Source organism: Cyprinus carpio, chromosome B12, assembly GCF_018340385.1.
Source record: "Cyprinus carpio isolate SPL01 chromosome B12, ASM1834038v1, whole genome shotgun sequence".
In the NCBI taxonomy this organism is placed as follows: domain Eukaryota; kingdom Metazoa; phylum Chordata; class Actinopteri; order Cypriniformes; family Cyprinidae; genus Cyprinus; species Cyprinus carpio.
This window is the reverse complement of record NC_056608.1, coordinates 19,450,037-19,471,483: the sequence shown is the minus strand read 5'-3', so window position 1 is coordinate 19,471,483 and position 21,447 is coordinate 19,450,037. Positions and strand designations below refer to the sequence as shown.

The 21,447-nt window shown below is 37.8% G+C and overlaps 1 protein-coding gene across 1 annotated transcript in view; it reads left to right on the top strand.

The window, feature by feature from the left end:
* The window catches only part of LOC109105179 (E3 ubiquitin-protein ligase rnf213-beta-like), a 29,805-nt gene extending 8,537 nt beyond the window's left edge, over nt 1–21,268 (top strand). Inside the window, exons 22-63 of the mRNA XM_042735907.1 lie at nt 122–1,313; nt 1,657–1,841; nt 1,947–2,096; nt 2,213–6,121; nt 6,254–6,390; nt 6,483–6,581; nt 6,686–6,819; nt 6,910–7,026; nt 7,382–7,431; nt 7,545–7,701; nt 7,800–7,935; nt 8,328–8,516; nt 8,618–8,751; nt 8,879–9,054; nt 9,159–9,362; nt 9,607–9,794; nt 9,904–10,024; nt 10,151–10,251; nt 10,362–10,544; nt 10,672–10,817; nt 11,185–11,284; nt 11,594–11,705; nt 12,108–12,306; nt 12,424–12,614; nt 12,767–12,889; nt 13,262–13,372; nt 13,607–13,849; nt 13,995–14,079; nt 14,171–14,205; nt 14,299–14,547; nt 14,720–14,885; nt 15,614–15,699; nt 15,882–16,118; nt 16,242–16,374; nt 16,478–16,561; nt 17,557–17,737; nt 18,058–18,259; nt 18,352–18,429; nt 18,630–18,827; nt 18,950–19,039; nt 19,883–20,058; nt 20,855–21,268. Coding sequence (XP_042591841.1) covers nt 122–1,313; nt 1,657–1,841; nt 1,947–2,096; nt 2,213–6,121; nt 6,254–6,390; nt 6,483–6,581; nt 6,686–6,819; nt 6,910–7,026; nt 7,382–7,431; nt 7,545–7,701; nt 7,800–7,935; nt 8,328–8,516; nt 8,618–8,751; nt 8,879–9,054; nt 9,159–9,362; nt 9,607–9,794; nt 9,904–10,024; nt 10,151–10,251; nt 10,362–10,544; nt 10,672–10,817; nt 11,185–11,284; nt 11,594–11,705; nt 12,108–12,306; nt 12,424–12,614; nt 12,767–12,889; nt 13,262–13,372; nt 13,607–13,849; nt 13,995–14,079; nt 14,171–14,205; nt 14,299–14,547; nt 14,720–14,885; nt 15,614–15,699; nt 15,882–16,118; nt 16,242–16,374; nt 16,478–16,561; nt 17,557–17,737; nt 18,058–18,259; nt 18,352–18,429; nt 18,630–18,827; nt 18,950–19,039; nt 19,883–20,058; nt 20,855–20,990 — 10,923 coding nt within the window. The 3' untranslated portion in view covers nt 20,991–21,268. The remainder of the gene's footprint in view (nt 1–121; nt 1,314–1,656; nt 1,842–1,946; nt 2,097–2,212; nt 6,122–6,253; nt 6,391–6,482; nt 6,582–6,685; nt 6,820–6,909; nt 7,027–7,381; nt 7,432–7,544; nt 7,702–7,799; nt 7,936–8,327; nt 8,517–8,617; nt 8,752–8,878; nt 9,055–9,158; nt 9,363–9,606; nt 9,795–9,903; nt 10,025–10,150; nt 10,252–10,361; nt 10,545–10,671; nt 10,818–11,184; nt 11,285–11,593; nt 11,706–12,107; nt 12,307–12,423; nt 12,615–12,766; nt 12,890–13,261; nt 13,373–13,606; nt 13,850–13,994; nt 14,080–14,170; nt 14,206–14,298; nt 14,548–14,719; nt 14,886–15,613; nt 15,700–15,881; nt 16,119–16,241; nt 16,375–16,477; nt 16,562–17,556; nt 17,738–18,057; nt 18,260–18,351; nt 18,430–18,629; nt 18,828–18,949; nt 19,040–19,882; nt 20,059–20,854) is intronic.
* The last annotated feature ends 179 nt before the right edge of the window (nt 21,269–21,447 follow it).

The window sequence follows — 21,447 nt, the reverse complement described above, 5'->3', positions numbered from 1 at the left end:
AACCACTGATATCTGAAAACATAAAGTTCCAATAAAAGACCAGATCTCTATATTTGCATCAGTTTATTCAAATAAATGGTCATTAGTTTTGTGGAGACTTAGCCCTATTTTCATCTTGTAGGTTTTTGAAGGAGTCCAGAGGATGGGCCGCATCCTCCTTCAGATGCGCACATCAGGCAATATGCTCTTTCGAAACTGGAGGGCACAGATAATATGCAACCACCAAGATCAACCCTGCATTCAAGTTAGCTTTACCCTGTTGAACAAGTGTGTTGCATATCATGGTGAGGTTGAAGATGAGCTTCAAAAACTGTGTCGTTCTCTGGAGAACTTTCATAAAGACTGGTGTAACCACTTAGCTAAGATACGCTCTCAGCATTATGCATTGAATCATTACACCTCAGAGCAAATTGTTTTTCTTTGTGAATGGATCAACAGCTTTGGCATCAAAAGGAAAACTGTGCCACAACAAATGTGGCATCTTTTGACTCCTATTAAACCAGACTGTACCTTAAATGACATACGAGAGGCCTTTGAAAAAGCAACAGAGACAGAATCTATGGTGCAAGATGACATGGCAGAGGAATCAGAACAAAACAGTGATTTTGACCTGCCTTTAGGCTTCAGTTTACTAGATGTTGGTACTGAATGCTTAGAGGACCTGTGGCAGCAATTTAAAGAGAACATGTCCAGGTTCCTTACCCACCATGTGGATGTGGTAACACTTGGACATTTCCTGTCCAATCTGTCTGCCATGAATCAAATTTACATCAAACGCAAGATTCCTCCTGTTCTACAAGAGGGAAGGCCAAACCTTGTCCAATGCCCTGTTGCGGAATTGATTAGCACAACTCTGTCTTTTTACACAGAGAGTCCAGAGCATCCTCTTCCAACAGCTGATGAGGTATTTATGTGCCAGGAAGAGACAACTGAAGAGGAGGTAGAGATTTTCCTCCGCCGATGTCTAGGATCCCAAGGAACTGCAAGCAATCATCAGAAGATTTACACTCTGGTTAATCCAGGTTCACTGACTTATGATGTGAGTGTGGCACTGGTGGAATGCTTTGAGACACTAGAAAAGAGTGCTGGGCCTCATTACCGTCTAGTGATGGTCTGTCCTGTAAACCAGGATAGATATGTTCCTTCTTTCTTCAGCAACTATAAAGTACAAACAGGTCTCAGTATATCTACAGAAAGAATAAAAAACTATCTTCGCCATCACTTCCGTATCCCATCTGAGCTTGTTCCCTATTCAGAAGTCTATCCAGGACAGCTCTCCATCTGGATGATTTCATCCGAACGTCCAGCTGTTGGTATGTTTTAGATTTTTGTAGTCAACATGAACAAAATTGACTCTTTTTTATTTTTTAATGCATATTCTTGACTTAATGTGCATGATTTATAGGTGCATGTTATTGAAAAAAAAGTGTTTTGTCAAGCTGTAATAATTTGCTTTGTCATTGCATTTGAAGGGGCTTTATTTTGAAGGGGCTTCTGGGCTGGTGTTATAATTGCCTCTTATTTTTAAATCCCTTTCCTCCAACCATCTATGTTTCCTAAAAAGTTGTCATTGAGTATATGAGATGGAAGTAAAATAGGTTGCGTTTCATGTTGTTCACAAACATTATGCTGATACTCTTTTCTATTTCTCTGCAGGAAAGTCACTATATGTCAAGCGTCTATTTGAGCAGTTCAAAAAAGAGTTTCCAACAGCCACCTGTCTAACAATCAGACTAATCGAGCCCTGCGTTGACATGGATGGATTTATCCAAACCCTGTCTGAAAGACTAGCTCTTCTGACAGAGCAGGACCCTGTACTTTTGCACATTGATATTGCAGCAGTAGGTTTTATGAAAAACCATACTATACTATAACATGCACTATTATATACAGTGCTAACTGTGTGTCACTTATAATTTGTTTCACTACATTTATTTTTATGTCAGTTACGTCATGGCTTGGAGGAATTCCTATTCAAAATACTTATTCTAGGATGTCTTAGTGACAGCAAAGGAACTGTATGGAGGAGAAATGCAGCTCACTTGGTGGCGATTGAAGCACTTCAACAAGTTCAAAAAAGTCAAACCCATATGGAGGTGCAAACCTACTTTTTCCATTTTGGTAACTTTTTGTTCTTCGAACAGTTGTTGAGCTACAGGCATTAACCTGTTTTTTTTTTTTTTTTTTTTTTTTTTTTTTTTTTTTAATACAGATAACCAATGGGTTTTTGCGTGCACTTCCTACTATCTTCTGCAGACCTCCTAAAGATGTCAAAGCTTTGGAGATCAAGAGAAAAGAAGGGGAGTACACATCCTTAGATCCACTGATGGATAGTGAAGAGTTTAAAAGTGAGGCCATTCAGAGACCCTACCAATACTTGAGAAGATTCAACGGGAATGTGAACTTGGACCGTTTCGAATATCAAGCTCAGTCTGTGGAAGGTGATCCAGTTGACTGCCTCCATCATCTTTTATCAAACTACGGCCTGAAAGATCCATCATGGGCAGAATTAAAGCACTTTACTTGGTTTCTTAACCTGCAGCTTAAAGACTGTGAGAATTCTTTGTTCTGTGATCCAAACTTCCTTGCTGACAATTTAAGTGGCTTCAAGGACTTCATAGTAAAATTCATGATTCATATGGCTCGAGACTTTGCCTCTCCATCCATTGACATCTCGGATGAGAGCCCCACCTTTTTCTCTGAGAATAAGGATGAGGAAGATATCCTAGCGATTCGAAAACGATGGGAGAATGAACCTCACCCATACATCTTTTTCAATGCAGACCATTGCACCATGTCTTTCTTAGGATTCCATGTGCAGAAATTTGGGACAATTCTTAATGCAGTTGATCCAAGAAGTGGCAAAGTGTTAATGGGAAATGTGATGACACAAGAGCTCTTTTCAGACATTGAGCGACAAAGAATTAACCTTTCTGAGAACTTTGATGAACTGTCCAGAGAAGACAAGATTCGAAAAATTTCCTTTGTTGTTGGTGCCAAAAAAGGCTGGGAAAAAGGAAAATTTGATCCAGACCCTACATATGAACTCACTACTGACAATATCATGAAGATGTTGGCTATTCATATGAGATTCAGATGTGAGATTCCAGTGATCATCATGGGAGAAACTGGCTGTGGGAAGACGCGGCTTATACGCTTTCTCTGTGATCTGCAACGTGAAGGCAGAGATGTTGAAAACATGAAACTAGTCAAAGTTCATGGAGGTACTACTTCTGAGGTAATCTATAGGAAGGTGCGAGAAGCAGAAGAACTTGCTCAGGACAACCGTCAAAAATATGAACTTGACACAGTTTTGTTTTTTGATGAAGCCAACACAACCGAAGCAATATTCGCCATTAAGGAAGTGCTATGTGACAAAACTGTACAGGGGTACCCTTTGAAGAAAAATTCTGGTCTGAAAATAATTGCTGCCTGCAATCCATACAGAAGACACACACCCAGAATGATTGATCGCTTGGAGCGTGCTGGGCTAGGATACAGAGTGAAGGCTGAAGAAACAGAGGATCGCCTTGGTAAAGTTCCCATGAGACAGCTTGTGTACCGTGTACACCCTTTACCCCCAAGCATGGTACCCCTGGTATGGGATTTTGGACAATTAAGTGATTCAACTGAGCTCTCTTATATCTATCAAATTGTGCAGAAACAAATGAGATATCATGGATTGCCCTGTGCATACGAGAGTGTGATCACAAATGTTTTGGCTGCCTCTCAAATATACATGCGCACACAAGCAGATGAATGCAGCTTTGTAAGTCTTAGGGATGTGGAGAGATCAATGTGTGTCCTAGTTTGGTTTTACAACCACAGAGATGATCTTTTTCCAGGTTGCCACAGGAATGAATCTGAGCTGATGACCTTGAAGTGCTTGGTGCTTGCTATGGGTGTTTGCTATTACCCATCACTTGAAAACAAAGAGACATACCTAGTGACTATGAGCAAATGCTTTCCTTGTCCGTTCAACTCCAAAGAGTCACTGGAGCAGGAGATAACTTCATGCCAGGATTTTTTTCTTGAGAAAATCCAAACAAGAGATAGAATTGCCAAAAATCTGGCTTTGAAAGAAAATGTTTTCCTCATGGTGGTCTGCATTGAGTTGAGAATTCCACTCTTTCTGGTTGGCAAGCCAGGGAGCTCAAAATCTCTTGCTAAGATTGTTGTAGCAGATGCAATGCAGCGTCAGGCCTCTCACTGTGACTTATTCAAGAAACTCAAGGAAGTTCATATGGTGTCTTTTCAATGCAGCCCTCACTCAAGCCCTGAAGGAATCATTGGAACCTTTCGGAACTGTGCCCGTTTTCAAAAGGACAAAAATTTTGATGAGTATGTGTCAGTAGTTGTTCTAGATGAAATAGGACTTGCAGAGGACTCTCCTCAGATGCCACTGAAGACATTGCATCCTCTTCTAGAGGATGGATGCATAGACAGCGATAACCCACAACAATATATGAAGGTTGGATTTGTTGGAATCTCAAACTGGGCTCTCGATCCAGCAAAAATGAACAGAGGTATTTTTGTGTCTCGTTGGGACCCAAGTGAGAAAGACTTAGTAGAGACGGCAGAGGGAATCTGCTCGTCCTCCCATAATAACATCCTTCTCAAAATCAAGCACCTCTTGCCAAAGTTGGCAAAGGGCTACCTAGACATCTGTAAAATGGATGGTGAACAGTTCTTTGGACTGCGAGATTATTATAGCTTGGTGAAAATGATTTTTGCAACAGTCGACAGTTCAAATCAAGACCCATCTGACAGTGAGTTGGCAGAGGCTGTGTTGAGAAACTTCAGTGGACAGGATGATTTTGATCCTCTTAAATACTTTCGGGACATCTTCCAGAACACTGAAGTCCAAAGGCCAAGTACACTGAAAATGATTGAACAAAATCTTGACCTCAACAGTGACAAAGAGTGCCGGTACCTTCTTTTGCTCACAACTAATAATGCTGCCTTGTACATTATCCAACACCACATTTTCTCCAAGGAGAACTATACATGCCCTGAAATTGTCTTTGGATCAGGATTTCCCAAAGACCAGGAGTATGCCCAGATATGTCGCAATGTGAGTAGAATAAAGGCATGCATGGAGACAGGTCGAACAGTCATCCTATTGAATCTCCTCAATTTGTATGAGAGCCTGTATGATGCCTTGAATCAATACTATGTCTGCTTCAGTGGACAGAATTATGTTGACTTGGGACTTGGTTCTCATAGAGTAAAGTGTCGAGTTCACAAAGACTTCAGACTGGTTGTGGTGGAGGACCAGGAAAAAGTCTACAAAAAGTTTCCTGTTCCACTTAAAAACAGACTGGAGAAGCACAAAGTTGATAGGAGTACAGATTTGACTCCCTGGCAGCACAGAGTTTTGGAAGAACTTAAACAGTGGGCAGAAGACTTCTCAAAAGTGCATCAATCCACTGAAACAAAATTCAGCTTATCAGATGCCTTTGCTGGGTTCCATGGGGATGCTTGTGCCAGTGTGCTTCTGCAGGCTTTAGAGAAAATACAAAAACAGGGCCATAATACAGCTGCTCAAAACAATGAACTCCATTGCATTCCCAAGTGCGATAATGAAATCAGGGAACCAAGTAAAGAGGGCTCTAATATTAATGTGGCCAAGGATGTATACATGAAGAAAGAGAAAAGTGAGGCTCATCACATTAATGACGATGAAGATGTAACAGAATCTCAAGAGGAAATGAACAAATACCTTGATGAGGAAGAGATGGAAGTGGAAGAAGATGCCTCAATGGAAGTTGACAACAAGGTACAGGATGCAGAAGTTTATGAAGACACTGAGACTCTTGGAGATGCCTTTGAACTTGTGAAAATGTATGATGAAGATCCTGTTGACACTGAGGCAAGAGACAGCTTGGACTCAAACAAAACCATGGATGAGGAAGAGCAAGTCTATGAAACTGCCAAAAGCCTTCTCTTGAATTGTGCCTCACCAGACTCTGTACTTAGATTAAAGTATTCAAAATTTGGAAATCAGGAGAAAAACAAACTTCAAAGAATGTATTTTCATCAGCAAAGCCATCAATCTCTCAGAGACCTATTAGACAACCATCTGAACAAAAATGATCAGGACAAGAACAGATTCTTGGAGGTAATGTTTACTTTTGTAGAAGTTTACCGATGAATATTCTTGTTAAAGTTTTTTAGCAATGCGTACTTGATTTTATGTCGTATCTCTACCAATTTACCTTGCAAAATCAATACATATGTTTTCTGTAACCAGGTAACCACGTTCTCCAATCTTCTCACTAAAGCTGATGTGAGAAATCTTGCCCCAGCCTTGGGCTTATCCACTGAGCAGTTTCTTCTGCTCTCTTTACACCAATTTGACACAGAAGTTTCTTTTTGCAGCAAGATACGGTAATGTTTATATTATTTTTGTTGACTTTATTCAGTACCTTTCACAACAAATGGTCAACAATTTCTAAAACATTGTACCATTTTTTCTAAAGGTCCTTCCTGAAGGAATCGGGACTTTCTCTGCACATTCTTTTGGTTCAGATGGACATGGAAGAGTCTTTGTGCAAAAATGAACTTATTGCTTCAGCAAAGTAAGTCCTTTGATGCTGTTTAAATCAGATTTCAATTTATTAACAACCCAAATAACAGGAGTCAGAGTCCAATGACATTTTATCTGTCACTCTTCTTACATTAGGTACTGTACCATGAATGAAATCTTGTCCTTAAAGTCAGATAAGTGCAACTTCTGTACTGTGTTTATCACAAAGCTCAACCGAATTGGGGAGCATTGTAGAACAAGTAGCAACAAGTACATTGGCTTTCAAGGAGGTAAGTGCATTCATTTTGGCAAGTGAAACTTTTGCAGTGTATTTAGATATTGTCAAATAACCATTCTTATCAAGTGTCTTTTTACTAAAGGAGTTTGGCTGTCTGCACATATTGATGACCTCAGAGATTCCAGTGACATGACCTTAAATCTTAAGGCTTTTTGTGGAATACCTATAAGTAAACTCATCTCCCAGAAAGTCGAGTCAGGTATGTAAGGTACCAGTGACCAAAAGCTGCCAGCAACTTTGACTATTGAACAATCACCCTACTTTTTTATATAAGAAAAAAAATGAAACATGGAATTATACCTCAAATCAGTGCAGCTTTTTGTAAGGTGAAGTGTTAGTGAATCATCTTAAAATTTCTACTCGATGGACAATACAAATCCCACAGACTTGCAATGAAGGAAAGACCCAAGCCATATTTAGCGTCTAAAAGTGCCTAGAACACCCTAGCAACACCATGTTTTGTAAACTTTGCACAACTCACATTTTCTTTTTACAAAAAAATAAATAATAATTTTATATATATACACACTATATATATTGTATATTTTATACAGATGTCAACGAATCAGAGGAAATTGATACAAGTGGACCAGAAACTGAGAAGGTAAAAATTATTTAAACTCACAATAGACTGGATTAAACGTATACATCAGAGATGTGCTATAGCAGAAATAATTTGATACCTTCTGATAGAAACGCTTTTTAATTGGTTGTCAGGGAGATTCAGTGCATCTACACAGTTTGTCTTTATTGAGATCCTGCACCCAGAAAGCTGTTTCATTGCTGAGAGATACTGGCAAAAAAACCTCCAGGAGTGTGGATCGCATGAACATATTGTTTGGCCTTCTGGGAGGGGACCCTAGGTGGATAAGAGGTCAGCCCCTGTACTGTATATGTAAAGTACTAATGAAAATAGAAACCATAAGAAATTATAAGCTTAAGTCACAGATTCATGTTTATATGAATTTTCAGTACGGTTCCAGGAAGTGTTGCTAAGGAGGCTTGTGTTTTCACTGATGCGGAAGGAGGAACTGATGCCTAATGCAAACGACTGGGTTTATAATGTGGCAAAGAACCGTGAAGCTCTGCAGGAAGGTGGAACACTTCGGTACTGTAATGCAACCAGCATTAACAATCTTCTGTCTGTCTGTCTGTCTATCTATCTAATCTCAGATGTTTAAAAAAGCTGATGCTTAGGAATGATTATTTCATGTCAAACAAAAGGTGTTGGATAAAAATGTCAGAAAACTTGCGTGGAGAAAATAATGGTGTGGAACTACTTTGAATTGGGAATAAAAATACAGTAGAATTGTTATTTGTAAGCCTTCCACAAGGCCTTTAAATAATCCCATACGTCTTCCCTACCAAATGCTGTCATGTCTGGTATTAGCAATCAACAGCATGAGATAAATAAAAATGTAAAGTTTACTGCACTGGATGATCAGCCGTAGATTAGAGATAACTAACACGCTAGCAAAACATTTCTGTGTTTGTGTTCAGGCACACTTTGTGGCGCAACCTACAGGGTGTTTTGACTCCAGTGTTTGCCCGAATTCTAGAAGTGTTGGACAGAGACTGCAACTTATACCTACTGTATGGAAAAGGGCTCAGTGAGGGTCTGGCCCAGTTCTGGCTGGATATCTTTGAAGATCAACAGCTCCTTGACTTAACCGTCTCACAAAATCCAAGGTATTTTTAAATATATGAAACCTGCTTATGATTAACTGAGGCATTAAATGCTTTTAAATATCTATGTAAATGCAACTGTTGAGGTGGATTTCTCCCTTTAGTGCTCCAGATCAGGAAATTAATGTGCAGTGTCACCTGTTTATTGGAGGAGTAGAACGGCCTTGTACTGCTCCTTTTAGCTGGCTGATAAAAACATACTGCCAGAGTTTGTGGGAGGAATCAGAGTTTGTGCGAGGTGAGGCCTTTTGATGTGTGTTTGACTACAGTTGGCCAATTAGCTAACCAGATATCACATATAGCTACATCATTTACATAAGATCATGCAAAACAGTATACTCCATGTTTTAAAAAAAAATTCTCAGGCTCTGAGCAAGACATCAAAGGGAGGATTCAGCAGTTTGTTAGTGCTGTATCGGGCAGTGGACTGGGCAGCTACATTCAGAAACTGTCAGAGGGAGAGAAAGTTGAGCTGGGTCAGCGCTACTTGACTGATTATGTTCTTCTGTCATTCAAAATCCAATCTGAGGAAGAGCATGGGGTGAGATACATAGGTTTTATAAGTCTGGTAACATATGTTTTCACAATCTCATATTTCATGTTCTAATGTGGATGTCTCTGGGTGTGTTTGTTTTTTTCTTACAGGTCTTTCGTAGTGCACTGCTGGGTTGTGTGTTTGCTCTGCAGATGGAGATGTCAGTAACTCCTGAACTCTCTCCATCGTGGATCCTTGCAGCAGCTCAAATCTACAGCTTACGCCTGGACACATTATCCCACGCCCTTCAGCTCAACCCTCAGTTGGTCCACCTCATCCAGCAAGAAAAATTAAAGAGAGAAAGCCCTGATATGGTGAGAAGCAGGAGTGCAGCATGAATTTCCAAGTTGATTCAGTTTCAGAATGGCTTATTTTAGTCTGTTCAGCAGCAAAAAAAATTGGTTAGACATGCTGGTGACTTAGATTCCAGTGCCTATTTAAACTACTGTTAAGTAGCAAAATAATTACCAGTGAGTCAGAGACCAGTGTGTGTAACCAAACTACTAAGTTAATACTAATGAGACAATATTTAGATCTTATTGTTCTGTTTTATTACAGTGTGAGGACATTCTAGCTGTTGGTATCTGTGTTGAAGAAACAAAGCTCCTACCTGTAACATCAATAACTGAATGCCAGACCTTCTTGCAAAGAGTTGAGCAACTTCAGCCATGTTTAGAGAGAGTGCTTAGTTCTGCCTACAGTGCCCTCTGCAGCCCTGGCTGTCTCAAACACCTGGACACTATAAAGTGAGAATGAAGACTGTTGCATATTTAGAAAAAAGTATCATTTGAAAACGTGATTTCATGTTTAAAAAGATATCATATCTGACATAAATCTTTTGTTTTATTTCCATAGGTCAGTGTGGCAGGGGATGTTGCTAGTGGCTGCTTTCATTGAAAAGGTGGTCGTCAGGATGAAAATGGGAGATGACCGGATAAAAGCACTGACTCTGAAACACTGCAGTCAGTTACATGGGGTGAGTCCAGATTCTGCTTTGTTTTTTTTGTTATTTGTAGGAGACATTGGTATACTGAAGTCCCTTTAAGCTCCCTCACCCCGAAAGACCTTAGCACATATACTGCTAATATTTCCTCTCTCACAGCTAATGGAAGGGTTTCCTGATTTGAGGAGCAAAGACAATCTTCAGCAAGTCATCCGCATACTGAATGATTACCATGAGGAATCCATCAGCAGAGAACTGCGGTACACTTGAATTAAGCTGTATTATATCATATGATATAATTGTTTTCATTTAAAACCATGTGACAATAAACCCGTTTATTACTTACTTTCTGTATACCTTTTCTTCTCAGATATGGTGTGAGGTGCTCTGTCTGTCTGTCAGATCTGTCAGAGCCCGCTGTGCTTCCTTGTGAGCATGTGTTTTGTCTGTCCTGTCTGAGGAAATCTACAGAGAGGGAAGGAGCGAACTTCTGTCCCATGTGCAAGGAACCTCTGCCGAACAACTACCGGCCCACTGTCTCTACAGCTATAGAGTGAGTTTAATTCTTTGTTCTTGGTAAGCGCAGAAACCAATTTAGACTGAAAGGGTATACAAGAAACAATTAGCTTCTTTACTGTTGTAGATTTATTGTGAACTGTCTAAATTTTTATCTTTTACAGCTTGGCCTTGAAGCAGCATAAAGAAATAAGAAAATGCTGTAACGCCTTTTTCCTGGAGCTGATTTCTCGTTTCTGTCTGACTAATGATCAAGATCCCGCAGATGACCTGGTGGAACTGCTTTTCTCTTTCCTCATTTTGGCACAAGGCGGGTGGATTTCCTTGTGGAATATTTCATTGCAAACTGTACACTTCAGTGCAATTACTATAAATAAGACCTGGAGCTTCCAAGCTTCAAAAAGGATGTAAATTTTTAATTAAAATTTCATATCACTGGTACATGCATCTTGCATTCTGTATTCCAAGTCTTCTGAAATTATACAATAGCTTGGTGGCCAAACAGGCCATTTAATTCATAATAATCTTCAATGAATGGTTCATTGAGTTTGTGAGCGAATCATTCAGTCTAATTATGTGAATCAAAGCAACAAATTAATTGAAAAGATAAACAAAGAGTGATTTACTCTATAATTAGCTTTTTTATGTTTATGTTTAATTGTCTGTATACATTACAGGAGATATTTATAAGACCAGAGAGCTCACGCCATTTCTGGAGTGTGTCGACCAGAGCCCTGTGGTGCGCTCTGTGCTGCCAAAACTTCTTCTGCAATACAGGTGCTCCAAAACAGACAACATACACATTAACACATCCAGAAATATGTGACCTTTTGTTTACGACATTAAATATGCAGTATTGACTTCATACACAGTCCACAGAATTTTGTTTACGGCCAATTCGCACACACTGACAGACGCCGACTAATGGCAACAGACACTTCATCTGGTCTTGTTGTATTTGCCATTTGCCGTGGAAGTGACATGCTGTAATCTGGTGTTTGTTCACGCTGGTCGGTGTTTATTAGTGCAATGTGAATTGGCCTTTACTCTCATCAAGAACATTTTGCAATAAGATAATCTCTCCAGCTTCAAACAGGTGAAGATGCATATACAAAACTACTTAGAAAACCTGGAGAACAAGCTTATGGACCAGGAGGACAGAACTGAACTCTACCGGCTCTTTGTTAACTGTTTCCAGGTGTGTCATAATCAAGTATCCCAGGTGTCTTTGCATCATGTATTCACTTATTAATGGTGCTTGCTAAGGCAAGTTTCACTTTTACTATGTTTAGCATTTAACCTATGTTTTACCACGGACGTGAATGATTCATCAAGTGTGATTATTTTCATAATTTTGGTTGGCCAACAAAATTGGTAAAAAATCCTATGGGCCCAAAGCATATGGCAAGACTTTTGTTTTGGATCAGTAAGCAACTACCTGGCAACACCCTAGTAGCCATCCAAAGTATCTTAGCAAATGCACCAAAAACTTTTCATTTTTATGAAGTATAATCACCGTTAGTTGTATTGCACTTTCAGCCACATTAATTATTTAAAATCTGCATGTTTGTTTCTAAAAGCAGATTTGTTATTTATCCAGGATTCTCTGTTTTGTTCTGGATTAAATGGAGATCATAGACATCTGAAGGAGAACACAAACTTCCTTAGCCGACTGGCTCGTAAACAGACACCTAGCAGACAGAATGACCCATCAGAGTTTCTGCTGTCTATGGGTCGCCTCAGAATGTGTCTGGACTCTGCTGCCAGGATCCTGTCACAAGCTATCAGCAAAAGATCTGGTACGAGGGGCTTCTGCTCTGACCAGTTCATGGCAGTTAGGATATATTGCAATGAATAACATGTCTTTGTGCAATAACGATTTATTGTGCAAACTTTCTGTGTTTGGTGTCTTTCAGATAATTTTGAGGAAGTTGAGCTAAAGCTTTTGGAGCAGGTGAAGGCTGTGTTTGAATATGGTAACAATGACTGGTACAGAGTTTACCTGCTTCGAGCACTCAACAGGCATGCTGGCATGGACTGTCTGCAAGCACTGATCAGCAGCACTGATTATGAATGGATCTTCCCTGCAGAGATTCTACGGCTTCATGTACGGCCATTCAAATGATGTTGCATTAGGCTTGCGTAGGGTGTTTTTTTAATATTGTTGAGATATATATTAAAATTGAGTTTGTTGGTTAAAAAATGATTCTTTAATGAAAAAAGCAACTCTATGATAATTGTTTGTTTTCTCTTCTACAGAGGTTGATTCCTGCAGAGGTAGATCGTTTCTTGTGTTGTGGTCAGTCATACCGCACTCTTAGAGATGGAGTGGGAGAAGCAATGCAGGAATGCACAACAAATGGACTCAGAGAAGCATTAGGGGTCAGAGTCTACATTTGTATTTAATGTAGTTAATGATGTGATTTTATTTGACGGATGTCTAATTAAGAACACATTTGACAGACAATATAAAGTATGTGTTTTTTATGTAAATATATTTTAAAATCAACATATTCCTGTGATGTCAAAGCATCATTAATCCAGTCTTCAGGGTCACATTTTCCTTTAAGAAATCATTTTAATATACTGATTTGGTGCTTTTAATGTTATCAATATTTTTTATGGCAAACGTGGTACTGTTTTTCTATTCTTTGGTGAATAGAAAGTCCAAAATAAAACAACATATATCTGAAAAAGAAATGTTACTGTTACATTTGATCATTCAGAGCCTGAATGTGTTTTTTTTTTTTTCAGGCAATGGGTGGCTCAGGCCCAGTGAATAACGTCCTGCTGACTCTGGCTGTGTTCAGGCAGGTCACTTGTCGCTTCATGTCACCTGAAAAAGCTATATATCCTCAAGCACAGGTAAGGGTTGGTTATATTGTATGATTTTATTAATTACTAGTGAGGATTCAGAATTCAATTAGAATCCATGTTGGACTAAATTTGTATTAAGTATTATTGTGATGTTCATCAGAACTTCATCCAGCCTGTAAAAATAACATGTTTGAGCATGCATGCCTTTGTTTTATGAGATTCAGAAAAATTAGGCAAAACACTGGCAGACCTAAACACCTACATTTTCCTCTCTTTTGACAGGAGATCAGGTTCTTGGAGGAGATTATTAGAGAGAACATCACAGGATATGGCAGACAGCTCTGCACTGCTCTCTTATCCAATGAGATTGGAGGTCCAGGATCTCAACTGAGTCTCAGAGCAGGTGTACCTGCTAAGCGTCGTCCTGTGCTGGAGCTTATGGTGCATGCGAGTGCAGTGTTTTACAGTGGAAACTGGCTGCTGAGTCCCCTTTTCATTATTGCCTCTCAACCTCAGAACATGACAGTAAGGGCTTTTTCGTGAATAATACAAATTATTGATGTATGATTTTATGCGAACACTCTTTTTTTTGCATTATGGTCATGCACTGTGGTTTTTGAATTGGTCATGATGATGATTAAAATCGCTATGTTTCTATACTCTTCCTCAGGGAGCCTTCCTACCCACAATGCCTGATGACCATACCAGTGACGCCCAGCAGTGGCTCACTAGAGAGAAAAACCTGAAGATGTACTGTGAGTGTGACTTGTGCATGAAGTGAAAATAAAAATATTTCCTTAAATGCCACCTGCCTAATAGATTTTGTCTTTCCTTCCTACTTTGCAGTGTGTTATAATGGTCATGCATGCTTTGTGGGAGAGGTGAGATGTATTTTCTTTTGCTTTTATTTGAATGAACTGGTACCATTGTCTGGGAAATTGATAACGATAATTTTATTTTCTCAATTTTTTTAATGTGGCAAACCAGTGGCTTTGTCAAATTGTGCCACTTGTGGAGTCCGTATAGGAGGCCAGAACTATAAACCAGTTGAAGGCTTTATTGAAGCTCATCAAATCACTGACATGACACGACCTGGACATATACTGGGTCATGCTGAAAACCGGTCTGAAGCCCCAAACAGGAATCTCACTTCAGCACAGTCCTGTATCCTCCGTCTCTGTCTTCACCTGGCCATGTTGCAAGGAGCCATTCACCACCAACAGGTAAAAAAAGTTTGAAGGAACCCTGAAAATTTCACTTAATACCTGCTGATAATTGTTGTATTGTGTGCTAACTCCCTTTGTCCTCATAATGGCAACTACTGGAAATTAGTTAGTGGGCCACTAGTGTTAGAGAATAAAAACACTGTTTTCTAAAGGCTTTGGTTCTTCACAGGACATCAGAAATATGATCCTTCCAAATGTTAATGATGTCTATGAGTTCCTCTGGCAACATCTTGATAAGGACATGGAGGTTCTTGGGAAGACTTTAGATCTTAACTCTGATGACTCTGCCATTATAATTCATCTAATCTTCAGCAAGTTTCTACAGACCACCTCAGGTATCTTTTAATCTTGACTATAGATAAACCTACTTGAACTTAGCATCGCATGCATTTTACTTATATAGTAGTTACAAAGAAGAGCATAACATGTAAACAAAATCCATTGTTTTTTGTATTTATTTTAGTATTATACTTTCAGGTATTTATAAATATTTTGAATTTTATTATCTTTTATTTGTAAGTTTTCAGTTTTCATTTTAATTTTAGCTTGTTTTTTAATAACATATATATTAGTGCTGTCAAACGATTAATCACGATTAACCACATCCAAGATAAAAGTTTTTGTTTATATAATATATGTTTGTACTGTGTTTATTTATTATGTGTATATATAAATACACACACATACAGTATATATTTTGAAAATATATTTACATGTATATATATTTATATTATTATATTTAATATATAAACATAACATATTTTTCTTAAATATATACATGCATGTGTTTGTATTTATATATACATAATAAATATACACAGTGCGCACACACAAATATTATGTAAACAAAATGTTTTTTTTTTGGATGCGATTAATCGTGATTAATCGTTTGACAGCACTAATATGTATGTAATATTTAAATATTGAATATTTATATTTTATTATATTTCAGCTTTTCAGTTACCGGATTTTTTATTTTTTTTTTAGTTATAGTTAATATAGCAATGCTACAATGAACTGCGCAACAAGAAACCCTATGTTTGATATTTTTTGTCTTCACCAGGTGCTGATATGAATCTGTCAACACGCAAGTCCAGAGAGCAGTGGGAGACCACAGTCTGTAAAACTGCCATCAGTCCTGTTTTACAGGTCAGTCTTGATACTGCTGAATATCAGGAATGTGTGAACCTTTTGGAAAGAATGGGACACATTTAAACCATTTCTTTGTAAAAAACACATAATAAACTTAATAAACTAAATAAATAGAGTGAGTATAAATACCCACGTTAAAGGCATATAATTGCTTCAGTCATCCAAGTCTCTGTTTTCAGGATTTGAACAGGATGTTGGGAAGAGCTCAAGATCTGATTGCAGCTGATAATCAACTTTCTAACAGTCCCCTGATGAAGGTGCTGAGAGGAGACCCTCAAAAAATCCTTCATCTCCCCACTAACTGCCCCACCCACCACTCTGCCTTCTGGAGCCTCTCACCTGTCCTAACGCTGGAAAGCTTCTCACAGCAAATAAACCAGAGTCAAGCACCCCTGCTTACCCTTTTTATCAATAAGGTTAGTTCACTGAAGACATATAAAACAGTTTTCCAGGCCCTTGTGTCACCTTACGTAAGTTGCTCACACAGCTTCATGCTGTCTTTAAGAATGTTTCCAAATTATATTCATGTGTGTTTTTAGGTGCACTGCATAAGACAGCTGAACCATTTGCCGGCTCTTGCTGCTTTGTTGTCTGATCTTATGAAAGTGCTTCCTCCAGGCTCTGAGACCCAGACCAACAACATCACTTCACTGCTGCAATGCATTCCTGCTGGTCTGTCATACTTATACTCACTGGAGGAGATCGCTAGTTGCTTGATATTTTGATGGATTTTTGTATGTAATATTACTGTACTCTAATTTGTGTTTGAAAATAGGCCATCAGAAGAAATTATTGTCGGAAAGAGTAGAGATCTTCATGAAGGTGTGGAATCAACTCAGAATGGAAATATCCAATAATGGTAAGCTGTTTGAGTTTTACATGTGGAATTTGCAAGATGTTTTATGCAAAGCAACTTGCAGTGCATTCAGTATTTATCATTATGTATTTCCTGTGAGTCGAACCCATGATAATTATTAAACTGGACGTTATAAGCCACTAAATGGACAATATTTAAAATTCTGTACTATTTTGTTTAAAGCTGCAGTCTGTAAGTTTTGCCTCTATTCATCTTTTAAAGATCGGTTAGCTCATATCACATCAAACCATGCATATTAATATTATTGTTATACTTTGTTCACAAATTGTTAATTCTAAAACATCAGCATTGTGTGACTACGTGTATGCAGTTTGTATTAACATTGCATGTAGATTTTTATTAATCATGTACAGTCTAATCTCTAATTGTTATACCATTCAAATTTCATATAAAGAAATTCTTTTATCCCAAAAAACAAATTATTCTTCTTTAGAACTGGTTCTCTTTAAAATACAAAACTTGTGTAATCCCACAGGCTATCTGTAATCAGTTGCTCATTTAAAACTGGAATATAATCTAATTTCATTCACATGTGTTTCATAAACACATAAATCCTTCTGGATTACAATGCGCCATTAAAATGATGCTGCTTTGAGAAAAGACTATAAACAATCCACCACCTGCAGCATCCTCAAATGTGATATAGCCTAGTAGCCGGGACAACTTCTTTATGTTTACAGCCATGATGTAATGACGGCAGCATGCTCCAATTTCCCGCAAAAACCTACCAGCACAAATCAAATCAGAAAACATTATTATAAGCTTACCTTTGTGAAAGTTAAGGCGATAGTTTTGAACACTGACTGGTTATCTACTTGCTCAAAAATTGTTTTTGGATCATTTTTAACCAGAAAAAGTCACTGCAGCTTTAAATAAAAACCTCTTAAAACTAAAATCAAACATTTAAATACTACAAGTGAGTCTAGGCATCATTGTAACATTGTAAAGTACAGTATGATATTGTTTCATTATTTTAGCTTCTTTGGGTTTGGATCCTGCACTTTATGAAAAAGAAATAACTAAAGAAAGCTCTGGGCAGTTTCTCTCCTTGAGTCGTCACGGGCCAGGCTCATGTCTCCACGCAATCGTAGATCTCCTGTCTGAGACCCACAACAGTCTTGTGCGAGAAGCCAGAAAACTCTGTCACCAGGAAGACAGGTGTGTATTTGAGAAGGAGTGTGCACACATCTAGTTTGTTCAAATTTTGGGGGTTTGTACGATTTTTAATGTTTATGTTTTGAAGTCTCTCGTGCTTGCATTTATTTGATCAAAAATACAGTAATATTGTGAAATATTATAACAATTTAAAATGGCTAATTTCTATTTTATTATATTTTCTTAATGTATTTTTTTCCTGTGATGTCAAACCTGAATTTTCAGAATCATTACTCCAGTCTTCAGTGTTACGTGATACTTCAGAAATCATGTTAATTTTTGTGCTTCTTATTAATGCATGCCAATTGCATTTCCTCTTACAGTGACTATAAAGTGACACTGGCAGCGCTGTCTGAGAGCCAACTTGCCCTGTGTCACCCAGAAAAGGAGTTGCTCCCTCTGGTGTTAGCTAACTGCCATTACACACTAGAGAAGGGTCAGCAAACAGTGAGCTCCTATGACCACGAGGCTATTGAGAGAGAACTCAGCAGACGATTTTTTGCAGGCAAACCACGCATTCAAACAGTGAGTCTTCACATTTTACAACTTGTTTTCATGCTAATGTTAAATATATGACCAGATTCATTTGGTTGCTAAACACTGAGAATTTCATGCAGGACACTGATAAATATCTGAGAAGACAACATCAGAATTTTATAGAAGTCCTCAATGAGGTCAAAGCCAAAATACCTCAGGTAATTTTCTTCAGTCTCTGCTTCGTTCAGTTTACTAAAAACAGTAGGCCTCAGCAGAGCAAATGCCTCTGGGTTAGAAATATAATTATATTAATATAATATAATATAATTATATATATGTATTTGTTCAATAGACTAGTCCTTTTCTTCTTAAGGAAGCCTTAAGAATTTGAATCAGATTTTTCCTATCTGATTTACAGGAACCACTCAAGGCCTCTGTGCTCAGTTCCATTAGATCAGTGCTACGTTCATTCACCGATGTGTGTGACGCAGTTTATGCTGTGGAGATTGGGCTTCGTTTCCTAGGTAAAACTGGTGGACACCCACAAGATCTGCTTCTGTCCTATCTGACAGTTTCCTTGAAAATGGACCAACACATCTCAAGCACCATAGCTGAGGTGAGACATGCGTTTAAAGTAGTAACTTAAAGGAAATGTAACCAAGCAGGTATTTTGCCACTTCTATCAGCGTGTATAATCTATCTGCTTCGGTTATTTGATTCCACACATCTTGGTTTCAGGCTTTAAAAGAGAACCGGCTTAGTCAGTGCACAGCCACCTGGCAGCTCCTTACTTGCTGGAAGAGTGAACAGATGATAAGGAAAGGACAGGTAATTTGGCATTCAGCTTTTGTGACATCTAGTACTGTATATCATTAATACCAATCACAGTATTTTTACATCTACTGTAAGCTTTACATCTAAGTATTTTTACATCTAAATCATATCTCTTGGATTTGTTTTCTTCTGCTGTCCCTAGACAGTAGGAAGCATGCTTCAACACAGGTTTTGATCATAACAAAATGCTCTATATACAACAACAAATATATCCCTCCAAATAATTTCTGTAGAATAAAATACACCACCGTTCAGTATTTATTTTATTTTTTTATTATTATTATTATTTTTTTTGCATTAGATTTTTCAGAAGTGACAGGTAAGATATTTATAATGTTAAATATATATATATATATATATATATATATATATATATATATATATATATATATATATATATAAATATATATATTAAAATAACTTAGGACACATTGAATGTTTTCACTTTGCATTCATTGTACAGGCAGCTAAATTCTAATTCCCTCCTTCTGTTCAGTTATTTAGCCTGTCACTAAACTGACCCCATTACTGCTAACCTCTACTGACCTCCTTTGATTGACCCTAAACAATAGAGAGAGTGGACATACAAGGGTTGTAAATCCAAGGGAAAGTGTTAGTCAAAGTGTGCCAAGTTTTAACAAGAGAGCATGTGCCATCAATAGTTCAGACTTTTAACCCAGGCTTTTGTGAATAGATGGACAATATCGCTTAGTTAAACAATACTTTGAGACATTTAAGCTTCATTCTGGATCATATTCATGATGTTTGAATCCTTTTGGTCAGGTATATTATGATTTCTGTAATTTACTTTAAATCTTCCAATGCACAATTTTGCAGGATCCATTCCAGCGACTGTCTGAAGAGTTCAGAGATAAACTGACTTCAGAGGAAAGAAAGCAATTGAAGGTTTTCCTTGGGCTCACAGATACTGACATTTTCTCTTTGGAGCTACATGAGATCCTCCAGCTCAAGACCAACAGCACTGTTGAAGAAGGCTTCGCGCCACACTGGGAGTAAGAACTGATCTTATTTTTTCACATTTTCATATTATTTGCCCAGCATTCCAGCCGTCTGGACTGCAGCCTTCTGGACTTTAACAATTTAAATTGCAACAACCTAATTTTCAAACAAATAAATAAATGGATATGAAATACTTAAATGAAATAAATGAATTTGTAATATTAAAAATAAATAAATGGATATGAAATACTTAAATGAAATAAATGAATTTGTAATATTAAAACAGATTTATATGACAAACATACTGCAAAATCCTAGTCAAATATTTTAAAGAACTGTATAATAATGCATTTTAAAAATGAATTACTGAAACATATAGGCTAACTTTTGAAATGTGGCTTGTGATTTCTGAATGTTGCACACTTAAACGCCATTGTTCAGGATAATTGTTCTCAAAATAAAAAGTCAGGAAATATTCTAGCACCCAAAGCAAATACTTCTAAAAAGATCATATAGCATTTACGACCAGGTTCCACAACACAAAGAGACATAAGGGTCTTTTAAGTTTTTCCTCAGAGCGGCCACTTTCAATCACAACAATGCAGACCTACTAAACCTAGTCATTCCCTGGAGACCTGTGGGCTTTTAGACCCAAGAGAGGCACACTTTGACCCCTCCAGGCTCCCATCTGTCAGTGTGCCCTGCTCTAGGCACCTACTGAGCAGGCAGCTGGTCGGAATGAAAAGGAATGCGTGTGCTGAGAACAATAGAATCCAGTGCTAACTGTTGATCCTAAACCACACCACTGAACACCCTTCCTCCTCTCTCTTTCTGTGATTCACCACATAGCATCAGGTCCACCATGGAATTCCATTTGGAGGAGAAGAACATCACCTCTTTTCCGGGTTTAGATAATCTTCCAGAGGAAATCACTTTGGCTAAAGCAGCAGAAATCTGGAGGCTGGCAGTGGAGTTCAAACACTGAAAAGATCTTCTGAATGAGCCAAACCAAAATGAATAGTAATAGAAATGTGAAAAGATCAGGACTGCTTTGATTTTTTTGGTCAGATGTTTGTCTTTAAATTGTTAAACCAGTTGACTCTTTAGAACTTTGAATATGTCTTCATATTGTTGAGCACTTTATTGTTTAGAAATTTGTGTAAATATTTGATTCAGGGAACAAGAATTAATTAAACTACTGTATTGCTGTAACCATATGCTCCACGCTATTCATCGGGACCAAATAAAGTTATTATCGATCAACAGTGCGTTTTATTCACAATTAACAAAAAAATTCCTAATTTAAAATAAATAACAATAAATTTATAAAAAAATTTCTTTTTTTAAATTAAATTACAATTATTTTATAAAATACAACGTAAAGTAATTTTTGCCATTTTTAATAGTTATAATTATTCGTTTAATTAGTATGTCACCTTTAA